Source organism: Takifugu flavidus, chromosome 20, assembly GCF_003711565.1.
Source record: "Takifugu flavidus isolate HTHZ2018 chromosome 20, ASM371156v2, whole genome shotgun sequence".
In the NCBI taxonomy this organism is placed as follows: Eukaryota; Metazoa; Chordata; class Actinopteri; order Tetraodontiformes; family Tetraodontidae; genus Takifugu; species Takifugu flavidus.
The window spans coordinates 737,207-760,268 of NC_079539.1; the positions used below are offsets into that span (position 1 = coordinate 737,207).

At 46.7% G+C, this 23,062-nt stretch overlaps 3 protein-coding genes across 5 annotated transcripts; 1 reads left to right on the forward strand and 2 right to left on the reverse strand.

The window, feature by feature from the left end:
* Positions 1-12: 12 nt before the first annotated feature.
* On the reverse strand, positions 13-9,448 carry ssh1b (slingshot protein phosphatase 1b). Of its 2 annotated transcripts, XM_057018333.1 has the most exons (16): positions 9,261-9,448; positions 9,040-9,130; positions 8,016-8,053; positions 6,367-6,467; positions 6,205-6,269; positions 5,992-6,113; positions 5,842-5,910; positions 5,395-5,460; positions 4,839-5,033; positions 4,599-4,692; positions 4,350-4,478; positions 4,216-4,262; positions 3,677-3,823; positions 3,400-3,600; positions 2,694-3,330; positions 13-2,578 (listed from the first exon to the last, which is right to left on the reverse strand). In XM_057018333.1, exons 1-16 carry the CDS (start codon positions 9,326-9,328, stop codon positions 2,030-2,032), a joined length of 2,619 nt encoding a protein of 872 aa, XP_056874313.1. In that variant the 5' UTR covers positions 9,329-9,448; the 3' UTR covers positions 13-2,029. The 2 variants fall into 2 exon arrangements, with proteins under 2 accessions (XP_056874313.1, XP_056874314.1); XM_057018334.1 differs by lacking the exons at positions 8,016-8,053; positions 9,040-9,130; positions 9,261-9,448 and adding an exon at positions 7,324-7,960.
* Positions 9,449-9,622: 174 nt separating this feature from the next.
* svopb (SV2 related protein b) lies at positions 9,623-12,500 on the reverse strand. The gene is made up of 11 exons (XM_057018352.1): positions 11,893-12,500; positions 11,756-11,819; positions 11,538-11,663; positions 11,338-11,466; positions 11,193-11,266; positions 11,039-11,115; positions 10,846-10,950; positions 10,643-10,754; positions 10,480-10,561; positions 10,310-10,399; positions 9,623-10,151 (listed from the first exon to the last, which is right to left on the reverse strand). Exons 2-11 carry the CDS (start codon positions 11,789-11,791, stop codon positions 9,960-9,962), a joined length of 1,023 nt encoding a protein of 340 aa, XP_056874332.1. The 5' UTR covers positions 11,792-11,819; positions 11,893-12,500; the 3' UTR covers positions 9,623-9,959.
* A 2,927-nt stretch (positions 12,501-15,427) lies between these two features.
* Positions 15,428-22,229, forward strand: myo1hb (myosin IHb). Of its 2 annotated transcripts, none has more exons than XM_057018331.1 (32): positions 15,428-15,586; positions 16,166-16,327; positions 16,447-16,562; positions 16,672-16,870; positions 16,935-17,015; positions 17,087-17,266; positions 17,339-17,437; positions 17,545-17,664; positions 17,751-17,822; positions 17,905-18,024; positions 18,101-18,168; positions 18,244-18,349; positions 18,433-18,513; positions 18,584-18,675; positions 18,754-18,848; positions 19,021-19,067; positions 19,192-19,272; positions 19,350-19,455; positions 19,526-19,643; positions 19,731-19,844; positions 19,982-20,058; positions 20,135-20,203; positions 20,268-20,352; positions 20,428-20,590; positions 20,676-20,759; positions 20,849-20,942; positions 21,017-21,072; positions 21,138-21,273; positions 21,359-21,429; positions 21,596-21,693; positions 21,778-21,877; positions 21,962-22,229. In XM_057018331.1, the coding sequence occupies exons 1-32, from the start codon at positions 15,530-15,532 to the stop codon at positions 21,986-21,988; spliced, it is 3,174 nt and encodes a 1,057-aa protein (XP_056874311.1). In that variant the 5' UTR covers positions 15,428-15,529; the 3' UTR covers positions 21,989-22,229. The 2 variants fall into 2 exon arrangements, with proteins under 2 accessions (XP_056874311.1, XP_056874312.1); XM_057018332.1 differs by lacking the exon at positions 15,428-15,586 and adding an exon at positions 15,611-15,727.
* The last annotated feature ends 833 nt before the right edge of the window (positions 22,230-23,062 follow it).

Below are 23,062 nucleotides of genomic sequence, written 5' to 3' on the forward strand. Positions count from 1 at the left end.
AGTACGTGGTGAGCCATTCAAATTGTTTATTTCCAAGATAAACAGTGGACTGGACGTCATCTTAACAAAAATGTAAAAAAGAATTATAAATGAACAATGGCCATGTGGTACAGCAGATAAAGGTAGAGATATAAATGCTTTAACATTTCCTTTCCCACTTGTCTCTCGTCCCCGTGCTTTGGGACACATTTGTGCTGTATAAATGAACCTGGATGACCCCCAAATACCTCTAATAAATGATTCAGCCTCCCTCTGGGAATAATGAGGAAAAACAAACATGTTGTTATAGATCCAGAGGATATAGGCCTACCTGGTGGTACAAGATCACATGCACAATAGCCTTTTTGGTGCTTTGGCCACACCTGCAAGCTTGTTTTTGATAGTATATACAGAATTTCAAAAGACTTGAGTAGCATTCTGCAAACTAAAGTGCTCAGGCAGTTCATAATCGGAAGCCTGCTAAGCGTGTGTGAACTGGGAGGAAGAGGCTGTCGTGCATGTGTGTGTGCTTGCATACAAGTGCGATATGTGTTACAGTTTTTGAGGAAGGTGGTTATTATTCAGAGCGAGGGCTAAATGAGAAGAAGCTGAAGCGCTGACACACTCTCACAGAGGACGGCGGCAGAGCGAAGGCCGAGCTTAAGGCACTTGGATACAAAAAACAAGCAGAACGCATGACAAAAGTGTCGGCATGAGGTCAGGAACGGGTGGATTTCTGACCCAGCATTGCAGACGGATCGGGTTTACAGCGGAGTATGTTAGCTTAGCTTAGCAACCAGCATCTAAGCAACAATGACATTGACATGAAATGACAAATACAACAGTTCACTAAGCTAATTGCTAACGTATGGCAGGGGACGCTAGAAGCAAACTAATGGAGCAAACCAGCAGCTCTCATGGATCAGCTATGGGAGGTGATGGAACAGATGACACTGGTGTTTGGCAAATATTTTGGAGAACGAAAAAAAAAAAGCAGAATATGTTAAAACAATAAGCACAGCTTTTAATCTCTGATCTTTTTGAACAGATTAATACGATCTTTTCCCACACAGTCATCATTCGGTCCTGATGGGGCACATCCAGCGTGCCCAAAACAGCATGAGCGTCAGAAAAAAACCCCAGTGGCACAGCAATTTTAGATAAACGAGGGGAAAATATCATCGCAGATTGCATTTAAATAAATCACAAATTCACATTTTCACACTCAATGTTATGCACCGTTTAAAGTTGGAAGAAAAATAAGCCTAAATCTGTGGACTACGATCAAATTTAAGAGCATCCTCTGCTGTTTGTCGACAAGATTTGACAGCAGATGTTAAATATGATTGTTTTTAATACATTATGAATTCACGTGACTGCAATCGCCCGTTCCAGTCGTGCTTCTTATCGTGACAGGAACAAAATTCCACATCAAATTCTGCCTATAAAAAGCCGCGAAACATTTCAGGCGATTGCACTCCGTGCCGAGGCGGGACGAGGATATGTGTCGAAGGTCAAATATGGCGTACGTTTAAAAACCAGAGTGATCCAGCCACTGAGCAGAGCCAACACAACCGTCTTCCAAAAACCTGCGACGCTTTTCCGCACAATTCCAGGCGATATTGATCCAGCAGTCACACGACAACCGAGCTGTTGATGAGCCGCACCGAGAGGAGCAGAAGTGTTCGGACACGCGGTCTGGGAATGGGCCAAACCTGCCAGTCCGATGATGTCGCGCGTGGCCAGGAGGAGGGCGCCGCGGTCAAGTCTGAGCGAGGGCAACCGGACCGGCTCCTCCTCTGACCCGAAGCTTTCAAGCGTTTAGCATCGAAACGTGTGGATTTTTAATGGCGGCAGACGGGGACAGAACGCTGCAGGGAAGCCGTCTGCAGCGATGCGGAGAGGACAACAGTATCGGTCAAAGCAGAGCTTCGTTTCTGGTGCGACACCCAGTCAGCAGAGGGCCGAGGGTGCTTACGGGGGAGCCGGGGGAGCCTCCTCCTGCGTCAGGCTCCTGGATGCTGTTTTAAGGCAGGGCCCCGACAGGAAGCTAGCCCTCCACGCTCAAATTCTGCAGCTTCTCGCTGCGCTTTGCCCTCTTTTGCATCAGTTCCAGACCGAATTCCATCCCCAGTCCCGATATTTGCATCTGCAGCTCCGCCGAACCCACCGGTTGCAAATTTATCCCTTCCACCGTGGAGGCGAGGGCGCCCTGCGCCGCCATTTCGCCCCTCTGTGGGTCCAGAGGCGCCTCCTCGCAGCTCATGGGCGAGACCGCTTTCTGGGAGTCGGGAAGTGGGAGTAGTGGGACGAGGGGGGTGCAGGTGGTGCAGTGGTAGAGAGGGCTGCAGGCCTGGATGAAGTTCTGCGGGATGGCCGCGGTGGCCTGCAGCGACTGCAGGACGGGCGTGGAGGCGAAATTGGTCCCCGGCGGGTCGATGCATATGGTCGGGATGGTGCAGTGTCGCGTCGGATTAAGGCGATGGGAGCGGCCTCCGGCCGGCCGGTCACAGCGCCGCCCTTGTGGCAGACGCAGGCAGTCTTTGCAGGACTGGTAGGAGGGCTTGACTTTTAACGGGTTCCCGGTGGTGGCGCTGTCCTGCACGGAGACAAAAGACAGAGCAGCTCATCAGGGCACGAAACATGAATGTTTCTGCCATCACAAAATAATTCCGAGATGTAAAAAAGAGCATTTTATCAGGACATTGACTCACGTCAAAAGCCGCAGGACAGCTGCGCTTGGCTGCCAGGCGGTTACTGTTGTTGGTGTTCAGGTTGGCCAGGCCCAACCTGCTCTCCTCCATCCTCTCGCACCCCTCTACGCCTTTCTTCCCTTCCGCATTGGCGGGGGTTTGGGCCAAGGCCGCCATCTCCGCTTCCTCTTTCTTGGCTTCCTCTTCGTCCTCTTCCTCCAGGGTGCTGAATTCAAGTCTCAGTCTCATGTCCTCGAGGGGGTCCAGGCGCCCGCAGGTCTGAGCCGCCGTCCCCTCTCCCGGCAGGGCCAGATGAGCCATGGGAAAGCCCTCGTCCTCCAGCAAGGCGTCCCGCTCCACGTCCTCGATCTCGATGAAAACCCTTTCCATGCCCAGCAGAGGGGGGCCCCGCACAGGGGTGGAGGGCTCGCTGTCCAGGGCCGAGTCCGACAGGCGTCTGAAGTAGTAATTGTAGTTGAGACAGTCGAGGGGCTCCATCTCCAGTCCTCTGCAGGGCGACGCCCCGCAGCCCCCCCAGGCCTCGTCCTCTCTGAGCCCCGGAGTCTCCTCCCCACCGGTGCTGTGGCCAGAGGCCTGCAGGTCGTCTGAGCTCTCCTCATCGGTTCCAGGCCTCCATAGCTTGTTGTGGCGCTGTTTGCTGTGGAGGTAGGGTCATTGGTGAGACACCGCGGCTCTTTATTCTTATATTTGTGCTTGACCTTCCCACCTGGCGTCCAGGATCCCCTCGTATTCAGCCAGCTGTCTCATGAAGGCGGCGTTTGGCTGAGCGATACCCCGTTTCTGCCTGACAAAGTTGTAGGCTTTCTCCAGAGACCAACCGTACTCCTTCATTGCATAGGCGATCACGGTCGAGGCAGACCGGCTCACCCCCATCTTACAGTGTACCAGGCACTTGGAGTTGTTCTTCCTAGACCACGTTTAAAGGGGCTTTTATTAACTTCAGCTTATCACCGGGTTAAAAAGTGTATATTTATGCCTCTTACTTGGCCTTAACAATAAAGTTGTAGGTGTCGTTCCAGTGGGCCAGCAGGTCAGTGGCCTCCTCGTCATACACGCGCACGTTGAGATAGGAGAACATGCCAGGGAAGAAGTTGTCGATCTCTCTGGTGACATTCAGGATGTAACCCACCCTGCAACCAGAACAACACGTCCTCATTTTTCTCTGTGTCTTCCTGTACCTATTCTTCACCCATTATATGCAATAACAAAGACTTTAAAGTCAGTGTTAGAGTGTTCTCATATCAGAGTTGTCCCTAAAATGTGTGCAGGAAATTCTGTGACTTTGAAATTAGGGGTTAAGCGTCGGGGTTAAAGCTCATTTCTTATACTAATGCACTGCAATCAGTAGGAGTTCATTGCTAATATTTTAATCTGGAGTCATATTTAGAAGAAGTTGCGTAACGCTGATTCGTGAGGAGAAATACTGCCCCCACCCCCTGCGGCTGCTGCTGGTAACTACACGCTTATGTCCCCCTTTAGACTTAAATATAGTGAAAATGCAGCTTTTGAATTTCAAGCTCACCCGCATTCACGAAGCTCTTCCAGGTTGGAAGCGTTCCATTCTGAGCCCTGCAGAGGAAATACAGAGCGATGGATGAGAGCAGGAAAAACCTGCCCTGGTGATATAAGAGCCAGACAGAAGCCAGCTGTCCTCACCAAGTAGACATGGTCAAAAATATGCGTGGCCTTGTCCATCTGACCCAGGATGAGGAGCATCTCGTTGTCGATGAACTCTTTGTACTCTTTGAGGTTGCAGCTCATGTGCTGCTCCAGCTCATTACGGATCTGTGGAAACACGGAGCTATTTTGTTTTTCCCAGCCTCAATATTAAAACATTGGAATAATAGGGTAAAGAACATGTTTGTAAACAATAAGACAGGAAATGGGGCGCTGATGCGTACGTACTTCCTTCGACGTGATGTTCTCCAGGTCTTGGAAGGTCATGATGTTGCGTAGCTTGGCCTTAATCAGGCACTCTGTTCTTTCCCGCTCGGTTGGCCTGCAACCGCAGACTGAAAGTTAGCTAGGCAAAAGTAAGAGCCCTTGACCTTTGACCCCTAAACATCTAAAGTTCATCCACGAGTTGGTGTCACCATCTATAATTTGTGTGGGATGATGCGTTCGCTGCCAGCGTCTCGTCCTGACCTGTCGACGAACATGGTGGGCGAGTCGGGCCGGGTGGTCTCCAGGTCGGTCATGGCGTTCCACTCGTTGACGCAGCTCTGCTCCGAGTTGACGCAGCTCTCGTAGAAGGCCATCCAGGTGAGAGCGATGCCCCCGGGGAAGTAGTTGAACCTGCGCGACACCTCACATGCCTTGTGGAGGACCTGCAGCGCAGACCTGGAATAAAAGGCGAGCTCTTGCTGATCTGTGCTTTAATTAATTCATCACGATGGTTCGGTGCTGAAAGGTCACACAGCAGGTATTTTAACCACAGCGTGGGCTGTTGATGGTGCTACAGAATCACTTAAAACTCACTGATATTCAATATATAAATGAATAAAACACCAAGACATAAATGCTATTTGAATAATAATTATTATTGGACGGAATAATGTTTTTACGGTGGCTCTTTTTGCTGTATGTGGAGCTGATTGTAGAGTAAATTTAAAATACCGGCGCTGAGATCAGATACTAAGAACACAATCATGAAATTTACAAATGTGACTGTGTTTAAAGAAGGAAAATATGATTTACTCACCACATGGCCTGCACTGAAACAGGCTTGAAGACATGCGAGCGCCCTGCTGTGTTGACGCTGAAGCCTCTGATGGGGAAGGAGAGGAGGAGGAAGGAGAGGAAGGAGGAGAGGAGTCAGAGAGGGTGGCGGATTGCGATGGAGAGCGATGGTGCGGGACGTAAACAATGACTGGACACAGCTCGTGCAGGGGACAATTCAGAACAGCCACCAGTGGAACATTCCTCAGGCATAAAGGGAGAATGTTCACACGTCAGCAGGAATAGCTGACGCCAAACAAAAAAAGGCCATTCACCGTTTCACCGCTAGGTGGCAGCAAAGGCCAAGAAGCGGATAAAACCAGCGGAGGGAACTAAAGTTAAACTCCTGACGTTGTAACTGTTTAATCTGTTCACGCAGGACAATTATCGATTCAGTATTGATTGTTATGATACACTACGACACACTTACCCATCTCCATCTAAATGTATGTTGGTATCGCTCCACAGTGGCAGCACCATCCCGATGGAACAAACCTTACTGCCAACCACAGAGGACATTTAGGAGGATATAACGTTAAATAAAATGTGCCAAACAAAAAGCTCTGGCAGATCAATTCACCAGTCTTTGTCAGTGAAGTCCATCCCCAGGACGATGTTCTCCTCTGTGTCCTGATGGCCGCTGGTGTAGACGACCACCATGTAGCGAACCCGTTCGGACCATCCGCTCTCTAAGCGCACGGCCTGAGGGAACCAATACACATCGATTCTGGAAACTGGAGCACAACAGACTGTGGAGGAAGACAATTTGATGGCGTCTGTGGGTTCCACTGACCAGCTTGATGCGATCTTCCGAGCGGAGGACCTTGAACATGATCTGCAGATGCTGAGGTAAATCACCTGAAACGTGACGAGAGACTGGTCAGATCGGCAACAAGAAGAGGAGGAGGAGCGATGAAGGAGGTTGATTCTTGTGCAGAGCCAGGCGCGTGGTCACCTGCGTGTTTGTGGTGGGTGGGGGTCTTGGGCTCCTGCGTGGTGCTGCCCTGCTGGAGGAAGAGGGCGGCTCCTTTGACCATGAAGAAGCTCTCGCTGAGGCTGGAAACGACAAGAAACGTTACTCTGTGATGCACTTTTAAAATGAGTGGGATCAGTGAGGTAGATCATCAGCGTCTGCATCATCCAACATTCAAACAGTACCTGGAAAACGTCAAATAACACAAATCTGATCATTTCATTGCTTAAACAGTCCCTATTTGTGATCAACATGAGCGTCCTTTCATAATCAGTTATCCTTTAACCACAAATAATCATTTTCCCTCTTGTGACTTGGCAAAAACAACTGCAAGACTGAAAGAACATCATATTAAATGAATAAAAAATGCTAAAGTCACTGTACGGTTGTAGAGAAACCGATTGATCAACCTGAGACATAAAGAATGAAGGAGGGTCAAACGACGGTCAGATCTGAACGTCTTTGTTTGAGAGTTGATGTGAACAGAGTGAAGCTTTGTTGACAGTTTCACGCACACACACACACACACACACCTCCGTGTGTGTCGGTATTACAGAGTGGGAGCGTCACAAAGGCTTTTGTTTCATCTGAATGGATGAAAAAAGAACTCAAATAACCTTCAAGGACTAAAAACTGGAAGTACGACTTGTGAGAAAATGTACAAGTTGGATAAAAATAGTTTCTCCTAAAAACAGAAAAGTGAGAAAGAGGAAACTTGGACTTTAAAGTGAGGAGAGGATTAAAAGTGTGTAGAGAAGCAGCAGAAGATGGAAACCCAGGTAAAAGAGACAGCACTTCAACACCAGAAACATCATTTCCAAGGTCAACTTGCTGTGGAATAAATATCCTCTGTTTGTTTCTGTCTGGATTTGAAGTCTAAACCCCGGCAGAGTTTTCTGAACAATCCTGCAGAGTTTCTTCTTTTCTCTTTCTGCTTACATGCGACAGACCTCCCTCTGGGTCAGAGCGGCTCTCTCCACGAAGTGAGGCAGCACGGCCAGCACGACGCTTTCGGACGGCCTCAGATGCATCCTGGGATGTTTAAAGTCCCCCCAGCGTCCTTTAGAACAACCCTGTCAGTCCGTTTCTACACCTGTGAGCTCCACAAGTCTTCTCCCTGCAGTCCTGAGGGGTCCTTGCCTGCTCTGTCCTCTCTGTTTCTGGTCCCCGTCTCCACCATCGTCCCCACGCAGCTTCCACAATGACATCATTCATGTGAGGGGCCGGCGGGTGGGGGGGTGCGCTTCTGGCAAAATCTCAAATTCAGACAGATTTAATTTGGGAGTGGCAGAAACATGTGGCTGGTTCCGACAAAGGCCGGCTGTGTGCTGACACCGGCCACGATCAAAGAGACGCTTTGTGACCCGGCAGAAACCAGAGTTCACCGAATCTCTGTTACATAATGGAGGAAACATCTGAAGACTTTTCCTGCATGATGCACAAAAAAACACCCCCAAAACTGCCAGTTTGGACAAATATCCACATCTGCAGCGTTGTCAACGCTCAGCACATCCCGGCTCAACCATCACACAAGAAAAGAATCTGCCAAATCTACAATAACGTGGCTGCAGGCTTACAAACATATATGTTTTTTAAAAATTAAAAAACAAAGAAAACAGGAAGTCCATTACCTTTGATTATTTTTGCGGTCATCATCGCTCCCAAAGTCCTGAGAGACAGAAACAGAGCAGAAGACGTGAGTAAACCTGCAACATCGCACAAGGCAACGTCTACAGAGATTTCATCCAGTGATGAAGAGCGTTGGTGAGAGAACTGTGAGTGAGCGCTCTCCTCCTTCAAAAGCGTCTTTTATATTACAGCATCATCTTCTTCCTCAGGGGAGGGAACAGGGTAAATATATTTAAATGAACTCTCACATTTTTGATAAACATGTGTAGTTGCCTTATTAAAGATGATAAATTCTCAGATATTATCTGCCCTCACGCATTTATATGTAAATGTGCGCATCATCCTTCAGAGGGAGTGAAACACCGCCCCCTAGTGTTCCGGGCGCGCATGTGCTAATGACAGGCTGCGCCTTTAAAAAGCAGAAACCTGAAATCTGTGCACTAAAACGCAGAGGAAAAGAGAGAATGTTTTGTGCAACCACCGACTAAATGTGGCAACAGTAATCTCATCATCACATCATCCATTTCCTCTCCCTTTGAGAGGAAAGCCTTGTCACTCTGAAGACAAAAAAGGCGCCATGACCCTGATGGCATAACATCACAGAGTTCTAATCAGGCATATTGGAAAAGTTTTGCCTTTTTTTTCGAACAGCTGCATTTAAAAACGATGTTTTCTCTGAACAAAACACATACAGGGTTGTCCTCACACAAGATCAACAAAGGGATGTTGCATTTCTGCAGGGAAGACTTAAGTACAAACTCTGAAATCCTGCCAGAAAACGCTAAAAAAGCTCAGGTCAGCTAAAAAAAGAGCACTTTGTTCTGTCACTAAAACCCAACCCCCCACACCCTTCCGGGATTTTGTTTACAAATCCGATGCAACGACGGCGACAGCAACTCTGGGCTGACGACAAACAACAACAACACACACACACATCAGTCAGAAACGGAGCCATGTCGGAAGCGGACAGTCTGCACCGGCGTCTCTACAGAAAATGCAAAGATGACCCCCAGCTTTCCCACCTACCTCCCCGGCGCTGCTGTTGGTCGTGCTGGCCGAGGATGCTGCGCTCGGTGTGGGGGAGCGCTGCAGAGTGACCAGGGCCATGGTCGGCGGGCTGCAGCAGATGGGAGGCAGAAGAGGAGGAAGAGGAGGGGGAGGAGGGGGAGAATGAGGGAAGATGCGCGGCTGAGTCGGTCTCTGTCACCGGGGAGAAAATGCCTAGTCAGACTCCCATCCAGCAGCACCTGACTCCGCAGCCCTGCTCCTTCGCGGCGCCGCTCCGAGCGTCCCCTCCCTGGCCCGGAGCCCTCATGAGCGGGTGTCCGCTGCGGATATCCGACCTTCGCGTCGAGTCTTCGGAGGCAGAAGATCCCGAGGTTTCATCCCTGGCGCTCCAGACAAACAAAACACGGTGCAGGTTGCGAGCGGGGCAGAAATGACGCGCAGCTTTCAGCGGCGCCTCTGATTGGTTGGCCTAGTTCGCGTGCGCGCTGTCATTGGGCCAATGTTGTCAAGGTAACTGGTCAGACTAGGAACTCCCTAATGCAAATAAAAGTGATATAATAACACAATAATTGTGCCGACATATTTGCATTTTTACAAAATATTAATTTTAGATCATGGCAACATGATATGTATGCAACCATATTTTATTCATTTTAACAATGTAGACTTGTTCTTTATATCCCAAAAGTCATGTTTTACATATTTTTGGGTCTTTTTTTCTGTGATTTTTTACATTTATCACCCTTATCCAAGCATGTTCAATTCATTGACACAGCATAAAACGAAGCTTCTTTAAAAGGTCAAACAACACACTCAAACCAAAAGTAATTATTCCTAAAATACATGGAATATGTAGATTTATGCAGTGGAATTTCCAGAGTGCTCCCCTGAGGCTAGACAAACCAGCTTCTGCTCTCATTATACACCAGGAACTGATGTCACTCTCTTTCACCAGAGAAGAACGTGTAATCCCCCGTGGTCGTCGTCACTTTGGCATCCTGGTTCTGGTTGGTTTCCCCCAAGCGCTTTCCCCGTGTCTCGATGGGCAGCATCAGACTGGCGATGGCAGCCAGCAGGCTGATTCCGCAGTACACCGACAGGGTCAAATACAGAGAGAAGCTGCGCATCACCTGGAACCCAAACACGATGTACATGTAGAAAAGTTCTGCGCTGATTTCAATGAACCGCCATTTGCTGTGTGCTGCAAATGTATTCATTTTGGGGCCTTTTTCCATCACAGTCTCCTCCTACATGTAGTTTCAACCAAAACACTGGGATATCTGCATACCTCGGACACAAAGGGACTAATCAGGGAGCCGATTTTGCCGAACCCAGCACAAAACCCAAACCCCAAGGCTCTGGTTTGCGTTGGAAAAACCTGATGGGTGAGAGCAGAAAGCATGTTTATCAGCTCCGCTGCACAAAAAACTTGCATCAAAGTTAAATCTTCGGCTGAACCTCTGGTGTGTAGACGTAGCAGACTTGCAATAGTGTAGTACTAACGGCTCTGGTGACGAGGATCAGGCTTGTGACAGTTGTGCTGTGTCACCCCAAAAAACACAGACGGAAATCAGCCGTTTGACTATGAAGACTCGTTCGAAAGCGACGAGCGCAGACGTACCTCCCGAGACAAGCATACATGGGCAACACAAACAAAGAAAACATCAAGAAACAAATCGCAAAGCTCTTCTTCCGACCGATGCGGTCCACTAGGAAAACAAGCAGGATCGGACCTGGAAAACAGAACTTAAAAATGTAAAAGCGTGATGCAACTAAATATTGGTGCTGGCAGCAACATGTCTTGGCTGGGAGGGACGAGCTCACCTGGAACGTCAGCAAATGATGTCCATAAAATATGTCGGTAGTCATCCGACGTCAAATATTTGCACTGTAATCCACAGGCGGGTCCTGCCATGGCTTCAACATCTGCTGCAGAGGTGAAGGTCAGGAGGACATTCTGCCAATTCACCACTAAAAATGGGTGGAACCCACGTGGAGCATCTGTGTGCAGACTTACCCATGCAGGAATCTCTAGACTGCAACAGGCTGGGGGTCAACATGACGATACCGTAATAGCAGAAAATACTTGAAAACCTTTGGTTGGATAGAGAGATTAGGGCATGTGCAGATGAGAATAAAATGAGAAGACTGAGAGAAAAACCAGGTCCAACCAAATGAAACTCAGCAGAAGGGTGGTGCGCCTGATCTCGGGAGTGAAGAGGTCTTTAATCTGTCCACGGTTATCCTGCACAGAAGCAACAACAGCGATTGGACGCGTTAGCGCCAACGAAGCGCAGAGGTGGAGCAACATCTCACCTCTTTAAAAGTCACAATCTTAGCTTCGGGCATGGGCTTCCTGTTCTGTTTGGCGACGTATCTGAGAGTTTCCAGGGCCTTGGCGGTGCGTCCTGACAGCATGTCGAAGCGAGGACTCTCAGGAAGCCACTGTGTGACACGGACAGGCTTGGGGTCACCGCTAGTTTTGGAAATTTTATTTCAATTGCCAATCTACTCACATTGTTGACAATAAGATAAATGCCAGTTGGAATGGCGGAGAGCCCCAGGAGCCACCTCCAGCCCAGAGTGGGCATAATGAACAACGCCAACAGGACCTCTAACATGGAACCAAATGCCCAGAACAGCTGAGGTGCACAAAAACATGATGCAGGAGGGGTCAGCAACCTTTGTAGGTCAATAAATCAAAGACTCCCAAATGGCGACAGTGTAACATTACCCCCATTAGGGTGAGGCAGCGTCCCCTTAAGTTCATGGGCAGGAATTCTGAGTACACCGTCAACCTGTAACCAGTGTGGATGTTTGTTATAGATCCTATATGGCCACTCAAATACACCTGTGAAGATGGGAACCTACGCCTGAGGGGTGCCCCCGATCCCGAAGCCTACGAGGAACCGTAGGAACACGAACCAGCTGTACCTGGGAGCAAAGGCGCTCAGGAGGCCAAAATACAGTATGCTGCAGGCGCAAATGGCCAGCCCCTGTTTTAAACGGAGAGGTACCAGTCAAAACAATAAAGCGCGCAGAAAAATCACAAGATAAAACATATGTGAGACTCACATTTCTTCTGCCATACTTGTCGCAGAAAATCCCCCAGATGGGGGCGCCGATCCCCATCGCGAGAAACACGACCTGCGGCCAGAACGAAAACATCCTGACATTCTCCAACTTTCACAAACACTCCTGAGGAGTCGGTTTTCTTACCGAGGACATGAGAGCCACCTGATAGCTCTCCAGCCTCCACTCGCAGCGCAGCTGCGGGGACAAGATGGTCATGATAATAATCTCCATGGCGTCTGCAACCTGCTCCCGCAGCACAAGGCAGCACAAGGTGTGAAACACTGTCTGGGAACAACAGTCCGCAAAGTTCTGCTTCTCTTTTTTAAATCTCAAGTTTCATACCCATGCAAGGCCGTTGATGAAGGATATTCTCCAGTGGAACTTCCCAAAGCCGATATATTCCAGCACGTCATCTACTGTTAAGGTTCCTTAAAAAGTGGCAAGACATTTACAATATAGAAACACAAGTGTGTATATGGGTACGACCCAGAACCAAAGTGTGGGACCACGTACTTGGTGCTACAGGAACAGAACCCCCTCCCAGAGAGTGAGATTAATTCAATTCAGTTCAATTCAATCTTTATTTATATGGCACTTTTCATACACTGGGTAGCACCAAGTGCCTCACAAAGGATAAAAACAACAAAGAGAAACAAGAGAATCAAGAAAAAGGACACAGATACACACACACACATGCATACACACACTCAAACACACCCACCCACACACACAAACAAGATTACCTAAAATTCCCAACTTTATTCTGATTCTAAAGAAGAATCTTCACTCAATATTCATGACAAATTCATTTGGAATCAATCCTTTTGATTGTTAGAGCAAAAAAAACAACTTTTTAAAGGTTTAACTAAAACTTAACTAAATAATGTGAAAATTGCACTTTTTATGAGGCTATTTGGATGCCCAAACATTCCCCGTTTGAATGCTGTTTGAGAGGAAGTTAATTTTAACCCAGGTAAAATGACTTCAGAAGTGTTTATACGACCATGAATAAGGTTCCACGCACCTGTTATAGGTGCAGCTGCAGGTACATGGTCTTCAGGATTCTCACCTCTCTCAAGTCTAAAGCCACTCAAGCATTAGTACGAACAAAATGAAGAATTTCCTTTTAAATTCCCAGGCACAACATGTCACTATTGCAGTTTTACCTCATCTCAGGCTTCCCTCTCTTCTTGGTCATTTCCATGTTTTTGTGAAGCTGTGAGAATGCGTCTTTCCCAAAACCTGCTGGAACACTTTAGGTTTTTACTATCTGACAAGCAGATCCCAGCTCAGTCTGCACGTACTGGTTCTACAGCTTTTTAAAGCAATTTTAGGCAAATTAAATAATAATTATGGGCTGTGTTTTGTGCATGGAACAGGCTGCACAAGTTAAATCTTATTAATATGATTTGACTGAATTACTATTAAACAGTGGTTATTATGAAAATCCTCTCCACCACACACACACACGCGCGCGCTCCCACTGAACTTTGAACCTTCTCTGCATGATTATTGTCTTCATCTCACTTCCAGTTGTGAGCTGCTGCTGTATAAATAAAGTTTGAATTGAATGGAACTATATTATCACGGTGCAATGGAACCCATTACTTGATACAGGTGATCTAAACAACTGCTGTCACAGAAACGTAGGTAATTTAATCACAAACTGATAATTATGGCTCTCATGAGAAGGTTGTAATTAGTTGGAAATGCAGCTGCCTAATCAAAGATCAGTAACTGAATACCGTCACTGTAATTTTGTAGGGAGGAGGGGCCGGGTTGGGGTAAAGTTACTACATCCTTGTATGTATTACATACGTACACACACCCGCACACACAAACACACACACACAAGCTTCTGAAACATTGCTGTTCAGCGCTGAAGTTAATTGACCCGCGTTCTATGAATGTTTAAGCGGCTCCGTTCTTACCGAGCGACCTGGAATGGCTCATGAGGACCTCATTACCCATGATTCAAGAGGCCAGCAGGAAGCAGAGGGATGCAGCTTCGCCTCGCCCCTCCTCTTTCTCCTCCTCTGCCACAGGTCGTGGTACCTGACCTCCTACTATGCCGGCCACTATTTCACACCTAGATGGAGGAGGAGACAGATCCGATGGTCTAAAGAGGTTCCGGGATGGAGGAACTCGCCCGTTGCTGAAACCTCCCGACTCTGAACTGGACTGTTGTGGACTTCACGGTTAAAGTTGTTTGGATTCACCAGACTGATTCAGTCATGACACACGCAGCTTTGGAAGTAAAGCAGGTAATAACAGCAACACCTGTTTTTTCTTTTCTGTGGTTGTCGTGGTTTCCAGTAAAGGATGACAGCCATTAGACCGGCTCTGTAAAATCTAGGTGAAAAAAATGTGTTGACCTCATGGTTGGAAAATGATATCTTTTTAAATTAACATGAAGAATTTTGGAAAAAAGAGGAAAAAGTGCACGAGGGTTTCGCCTTCTTACATTGTCTTCTAAGTAAGGAAGAGCTGACAAATACAAGAATACTACTGTCGTGTGCTGTTTCGCTGATTCTTAGTGGAGGAAAATTCAAGAAAAGCTGATTAAAAAGTGAAATGCTGATTCGAGTGTGACAAAAGGTCACAGGATACTTCTCTGGGATCTGGGTTACCGGTTGGCCCTCCACGATGACCCCTCACCAACCTAAAAAAGTATGCTGACTAAGTATTTCCGACTTTATTGGGCAGAGTCCAGTATTGTGTGTCCATGTGAAACTGTGCTGTACTTCACGGGTGTTGACTGTCAGGTTTCCAGACACCTAGAGCTCTCCGAACGTGTGTTGCCCCGGGTGATACGTGGTGTCGGTCAAGGGCCCACGAGGAGCGCTATCCGTTTCAGGAGGCTAACTGCCACTTTGTGGTTGGGTAACAGGATCCGGCACTGTACCGTATAGACAGGCACAATGGAACACCCTCTCAGGTGATGGGCTGTGGGTCAGATATACTTTCCTCTTCTGCTGTCACCTGTCATCAAAATTTTATGTTTTGTGGTAATTGCTCATGCCAGACTGGGCCAGTCCTCATTGGTCAGCATCATAGGTTCAGCCAAATCCTGAAGTCATTCAAATTTGGGGACGGGGACCCACAATTGACCACTTCCCAAGGTACCGAGAGCAGTGTTTGCTGAGTCGTTGTATGCAAGATGGAGATAAACAACAATGGTGATGCTCTCAGAGCTTCTGTTACTGCCGCTGGGTTCTTCCGGCCCCGACGCCGCCCTGAATCTCTGTGGAAAAGCAATTAGGGATAATATTACAAGCGGTCAAGGACGCTGGACACAAATGAAGTACGTCCTCAGAAACTGATTTGTTTCCTTTAACAGAAGAACACATTATTAATTGTTTCCTTCTGAGGGAAGCAGAGGCGGTAATCTGTCAGCGCTTCCTGTTTTCTCCATTGCTCCATATAAAACCCGATGCCCACTTTGGGAAAGTTACAGAGCAGCAGCCTGACACCGGCGACCACGCAGGGGGTAGGTTGACTTTTATTCCTTTTCTCTTCCTTTGACCGACGCTGTTGACATGTCACGAACGTTGGCCGGATCAGGAGAGCGGCGGCTTGTGATCCACGAGTGTCAGTTACACCGACTTCATGACAGCTCATCCTGACGCCAGTGAGGCCAAACTACTGAAGCATACGAGGTTCTCTTATAGCACCATAATTAAAGTGCACTGAGTTTGGGGATTGTCTTATCAGGAATCTCCTGGATGCTTAAACACATATCCAACTGGGTTTAATTACTTCTGGTTTTAATATCGAGGTTAGAACACTGTTATAAAGCATCTAGTCTTTCATGCTCAGTTATTTTTGTTTTAAACACACCTGATGGAGATTAGATCGAACCGGCTGGATTTAGATTTGAGGATGTAGCCAAGGACATTTCTGGGCTAGAAATCACTGATAAAGAGACAACCGAGTGGGAAGCAGGAAACATAAATCCCACCTTGTCGATGTTTGACAGCGTGTGTGACTTCCACAAAAACTGATAATTTCTGAGAAAAACAGGACGCAGGAGTGATGCAAACTTGTTGCTGCTCCTGTTTGAATGCAGAGCCTGGAGGAAAGGTGCAACCAGATCCTGAGGAACATGGAGTCCTCCCTGAATGCCCGGGATCGAGTGGGCATCCAAGACTTTGTCCTCCTGGACGCCCACACGAGCGAGAGCGCCTTCCTGGACAACCTGAGGAAACGCTTCCACGAGAATCTCATATACGTGAGTGGCCCTGGGTTCAGCAGGAGACCCTTGTGCTGCTGAGACAGCAGCTCTGGCTCTCCTCTTCTGCAGGTCACCATAAGGGATTACCGGGATGTGACTCCCTTTTTTCACTGCAGACCTACATCGGGACTCTGTTGGTGTCAGTGAATCCATACAAGGAGTTGGATATCTACAGCAAGAAGCAAATGGATACCTACATGGGTGTAAACTTTTTTGAGCTGCCTCCACATATGTGAGTGTCTTCTTGTCTTGCAATTATTTGGTAATTTTATAATAAACCAGCTGTGATTCTGAGGCTCGAGCCTCAAAACCGGATTTTGCTTTTTTTCAATTTCCCGCAGTTACGCCCTGGCGGACAACGTCTTCCGCACCATGCAGTCTGAATACAACAACCACTTCATCCTGATCTCAGGGGAAAGCGGAGCTGGCAAGACCGAGGCCTCCAAGAAGATCCTGCAGTTCTACGCAGTCAGTTGTCCAAGCACCAGACTTCTGAACAACATCCGGGACAGGCTTCTGCTCTCCAATCCAGTGCTTGAGGTCAGAGATGATGATATTCGGTGATCGAACGATCGGTTGTAACTTCTGTCCTTATCTCTTCCAGGCCTTTGGAAATGCCAAAACCCTGAGGAATGACAACTCGAGCCGCTTCGGAAAATACATGGACATCCAGTTTGACCATCAGGTGGCCTTACATTAACTCCTGCATGTTTATGTGATGATGAGTATGTCAGGACACTTGCCTTTGTCCCCCAGGGTGGTGCAGTTGGTGGTCACATCCTGAGTTATCTGCTGGAGAAATCCCGTGTGGTGCACCAGAACCACGGAGAGAGGAACTTTCACATCTTCTATCAGCTGGTGGAGGGAGGAGAGGAAGATCTGCTCCGCTGGCTCGGCCTGGAGAGAAACTGCAAGCATTACAGTTATCTAGTGCAGGTCAGTGGAAACAAGACACTCAACTCGCTAAAAATAAAATAAAATAAAATCATATCCTTCTGTCCTCTGCAGGGTGATTGTGCCAAAGTGAGCTCCATCAATGATAAAAGCGACTGGAAAATAGTGCGTAAAGCACTTTCTGTAATAGAGTTCAGTGAGAGTGACATTGAGGTTAGATTAAATTCCACTTTGAGCGTGTATTTAACTCATTTTTTTACCTCATTAAAAAGAGTATTTTAATCTTTTCTCCCTTGTGCTCTCTTCCTATGCATCGTTAGGACTTGTTTGGAATCATTGCTAGCGTACTCCATCTGGGAAACATCAAGTTTGATGTCGACAGTGAAGGATACGCGTCTCTCAACAACAGCAGCAACAACGAGATGCACTGGGTGTCAAAGGTGAGGACAAGACGTCCAGTTCCCCACACATTCTGAAGGAAAACAGGAAAAGATCTGTTCTCTGTGTTTCCCCTCTGCTGCTCCAGTTGCTTGGTATTCCTACTGAGGTGCTCCATCGGGGTTTAACACACAGGAAGATTGAAGCCAAAACAGAAGAGGTGGCTTCCCTTCTTTGGTCTTTTGAATGTCTTCAACGTCTGCCAGTGTTTGTTACTCATCTGGGTTCATCTGATGTCGAAGGTGTTTAGTCCCTTTTCGGTGGACCATGCGGTTTACGCCAGGGATGCTCTTGCCAAAGCCGTCTATGGCCGCACCTTCAACTGGCTGGTCAACAAGATCAATGAATCTCTGGCAAACAAGGTGAGGACCAATAATCTCCTGTTAAAACTGTCTAAATGTGTCCGTAAGATGCGATTCATGTGCCATTGATCTGTAGGACTCCTCAAGGAAAACAGTGATTGGTCTGTTGGACATCTATGGGTTTGAGGTTTTCAACGTAAACAGGTAACATCTTGTGCAATTATGCTGATGGAAGGATGTGCCACAAGGAGTCTCGCAGTGACTTTTCCTCGGCTTTAGCTTCGAGCAGTTCTGCATCAACTACTGCAACGAGAAGCTGCAGCAGCTCTTCATCCAGCTGACGCTGAAGTCGGAGCAGGAGGAGTACGAGATGGAGGGAATCGAAGTAATGACGCAAACATCTGGTGTCTGTGTTGGTGACTCGGCGTGATGGCTTCCTCATTTGGTTTTCGTGTTTGCTGTGCACAGTGGGAGCCAGTGCCATATTTCAACAACAAAATCATCTGTGAGCTCGTGGAGGCGAAACACAGAGGAATCATCTCTCTGCTGGTGAGGAAATGTGACAGTGACAGTCTGACAGACAGCTGAATGAATTATTAATAGTGGCCCTCTTCTATAGGACGAGGAATGTTTGCTCCCCGGAGAGGCCTCGGATCTCACCTTCCTGGCGAAGATGGAGGAAAAGATCGGCAGTCACCCTCATTTTGTCACGTAGGCACGAGTCGTGGGATCATTACAGATCGCAGATATCAAATTTAGAAAATAAAAGCCTCTTTTAACTCCTTAAAGGCATAAACTCGCAGACCAAAAGACACGGAAGACACTGGAAAGGGGGGAATTCCGCCTGTTGCACTATGCTGGAGAGGTTTCATACTCTGTTGTTGGTGAGCTGAGATGAAATCTGAATAATTCATTTCTATATAATATTTATACACATAAATATTAGCATCCTTTTACACTGTATTTTTTATAAAATGTGTCAGTTTTTTAAAATCCTAAATCTGACAGAATTGATTTATGTTACATTAAATATGTTTTTCTTTGTTCTATTTTTAGGTTTTCTGGATAAAAACAATGATCTCTTGTACCGCAGCGGAAAAGAGGTGATTTTAATTTATTATGAAAGCAATTATTGATCTTTTATCAATTATTAATCTGAATACCTGGAAACATTTAGTGCATTGGTGCTGCAAATTTACGTCTGACGTGTTTGATTCTCCCTGGAAGGTCATGCGACAGTCCAAGAACGCTATCATCAAACTCTGCTTTCCTTCTACTGAATCAGACAGCAAGAAGAGACCTGAAACTGTAAGAAACGTCTCAGCTGGAAGATGGAACCACGCACTCATTTGCAAACTGACTCTCCTGTTTGTTTCACCGCTCAGGTGGTGACTCAGTTCAAGAACAGTCTGACGGGCCTGACGGAGATCCTCCTGTCTAAAGAACCCTGGTATGTCCGCTGCATTAAACCGAATGAAGCCAAGCAGCCAGGTGAGTCCTTGTGCTCCAAAAAATCAGGTTTTTCCCCATGACCTTTTAGATGACCTCTAGTGGTCCGCAGGACGCTTTGACGATGTGCTGGTGCGCCACCAGGTGAAGTACCTCGGTCTGATGGAGCATTTAAGAGTCCGGCGTGCTGGATTTGCATACCGCCGCAAATATGAAGTCTTTCTCCAGAGGTACTTGACTGCACCTTTGCAGTAGTGTGGCTTTACTAGTTTTGCTGGCAGCAGAGATGCGGCAACTGTGTGGTCTGTGCTGGGCAGGTACAAGCCTCTGTGTCCTGACACTTGGCCCAACTGGAAAGGCACCGCGGCGGAAGGCGTGAAGCGTTTGATTGTTCACCTGGGGTACAAACGTGATGAGTACAAGATGGGCAGGTAAACACGTATTCATGGAAAGATGATGCAATTATGACCTCTAACAGGAGCCACATAGAATCCATAAGAGGACAACTGCTGCCCCCAGGCCTTCATATATAGAGGTCCTATAATGGCGTCTATTTGTCCCTCTCAAGGACAAAAATCTTCATCCGGCACCCGAGAACTTTGTTTGCAACAGAAGACGCCTTTCAAGTCTGCAAGCATAAGTTAGGTGAGGTCCTCTTCGGTTGTCATGGCAACGCCACCTTGAGGAGCTGCGACTGAGTTTGAATGTGTCGCTGTTGCAGCAACAAGGATCCAGGCTAAGTACAAAGGCTACAGAATGAAGGGAGACTACCAGAGACAGAGGGAGGCTGGTGAGTGGGTGAAACGCGCCACGGATTTAAGATGGTTCCTTCTAACGTTCCTCGTCTGAAATAGCCACGAGGATTGAAAACTGCTGGAGAGGTCTGATGGCCCGAAAGGAGCGAGAAAAGAGGGCATGGGCCGTCAAGGTCATCAAGCGGTGAGTCAGGATGGAGTCCTGGGTCTGACCAGTGGAGTGAAATAGCCGAGCTCTAGTTATTGGTGGTTGTTCTAGGTTCATTAAAGGCTTCATAACGAGGAATCAGCCCTTGTGCACCGACAACAGCGAGTATCTGGCGTACGTGAGGTACAGCTACCTCACCAGGCTGAGAGAAAACCTTCCCAAAACAGTCCTGGAGAAGGACTCCTGGCTCACTCCTCCACCTATAATGCAGGAGGTCCGTCACTCTTATCAAGACCCTTATTCATGAGGAGGAGAAGGTTGGCGATTTCTTTTGTGATGCTAAACTCGTTCTTTTAAAGGCCTCCCAGCTTTTGAAGAAGCTCTACATTCGCCACATGGTGAGAAAGTACGTCGGCGAAGTCACACCTCAGAGGAAAGCACAGGTCCTCCCGCAGGCACCAGAGCAGTTTACTATCCGTTTCAGTTCAAGATGATCATAATTAACTCCTGGATGTGTTCTCCGCCCTTCTAGCTCCAGCTGAAATTACAGACGAGCTCCATGTTCAAAGGGAAAAAGGAAAACTATCCGTTCAGCGTGTGCAGACCCTTTGTGGACACCAGGATTGGTAAGAAAATACAAATTAATACAGACTCTGATTGGAAAAATAACTTAATTTAATGATATTTATTATTTACAAAGGAGTGGAAGACATAAACATTAAAGTGCTGCAGATGATCCAGCATGAGCACATAAAGGTACGCTGCTGTTCTCTTTCTGTGGTTATGATTTCAAGTCTTCACACTGTGCTTCTCCATCACAGTACAGTGTCCCAGTGGTGAAATACGACAGGAACAGGTTCAGGCCTCGTCTTCGGCAGCTCGTCTTCACTCAGGAGGCCGCCTACCTGGTGGAAGAGGCCAAGATTAAGCAGAGGATCAGTCACAGTTCTCTGAAAGGTCAGCAGAGAGCATCCAACGCTTCCTAATGACATGGAGAATGGTGACAGTGACTTTATTTATGTGGGCGGATTTATGCATTCAGGTGTTTCCGTCAGCAACCTGAGCGACAACTTCCTGATCCTGCACGTTACTTGTGATGACATCAAACAAAAGGTGGCACTTCTGACATTTTTTCCCCCTTAAAAACTAAACTTACAATAATGCAACCTCCTCATTTATTTATCAGAAAGTCTGTTTGCAGCCTTTTCAGAATCCTTTGCATCCGAGGGCCACTGGGTTTACTGATGTTAACACACTAACATTTGGATTTTCTTTTTAGGGTGACCTGGTTCTGCAGTGTGACTACCTGTTTGAGGCCCTGACGAAGCTGTCTGTTATTGCCAACAAGCAGAAGTCCATACATGTGGTGCAGGGCAGGTACACAGGCTGGACATTTGTCACGAGTCTGAAAGGCAGATTAAAATAATACACAAAACGGTAACTGTTTCTGTGGCGTTGCAGCGCTCGATTCGACATCCACCCTGGCAGAGAGGGCTTTGTGGACTTCAAGAGTGGGCAGGAGTCCACTGTCTACAGAGCAAAGAACGGCCATTTGATGGTGGTGAGTGCAGACTTAATGAGTAGTTTTAGTTACCGGCATGTCTTACTACAAAGACCTGACCCTTGTTTAAACTTTCATCTGTAGGAATCCACAAAATCCAAGACCAGATGATGACACTACAATCATTTCTCTGCGTAATCCTGCACAAATGTTGCCAATTTCATATCAGCTGTTCTTTTTTTAAAACCCAATTTATTCCACTATTCAATTGTATTCCATTATGCAGCTACTGCCAATACCTGCAAGTCATTAAAATTCATCCTGACCAATTTACGTTAAAAAATGTGTTCTTTTGCAATTCAAAGACTGTGACCTTTTTGGAATTAAACATAATTTTTGGTTATTCCTTTGATCCCTGTGAGGACTGTGGTTATATGGAGGTTATTGCTGATCAAATGAAACGTCCAGATCATTTTACTCGCGCAAACCGACACAAACGACAGCTCAAATGAACACACACGCACACAAAAACGATCTTTGCAAGCCACACGGTGGAGCGCAGATCGCATAAATGTGGGCGCTACAGCGAGTCCAACGTTTTATTACAGATTCGGAAGCGACGACGCGAGTTGTTACGTCATCAGAATGCGTCGTTTCTCCACGCCACGATAAAAACACACAATAAGCATTGGTGGTGGCGAAATAAGGTTTCTGCTGCCAGAGTTATATTATATTTGTATACTATAGTGGATAAATGCGTCTATTAATGAATTAATGTTCATATGTCTTACATTTCTTGTACTCAACACTTTTTCCAAGTAGAATAGATCTCTTCCATTTTGAATGAAACATTGTTTATAATGGTTTATTTGACGCGAGGTTTGTGATTTAAAAAAAAAATTAAATTAATTTCCTTTATAGATTAAATTACAGCGACTCGTTTACGCGGATTCTTGATAAGCACTAATAAAAAGATAAGCAGCATCTCGGTGCATCTCCAAAAAGAATCCGATATATTTTTGCCATTTTCTAACTACAGTGTCGGAACTTTGTTCCCATTTGTCTACTATTTCTTGTCATTTGTGTTATTTGTCGTCAGATGAACATGGATTTTTTTTTTGGTATTGTCTCCTTGTAAATATATTTGTTATTTTTCGTTATGGGTTTTATGTTATTATGTGCAAGTGTATTAAACTTGATATTTAACAATGTATTTGCTATTGTTAAATTTAATTATTTAATTTC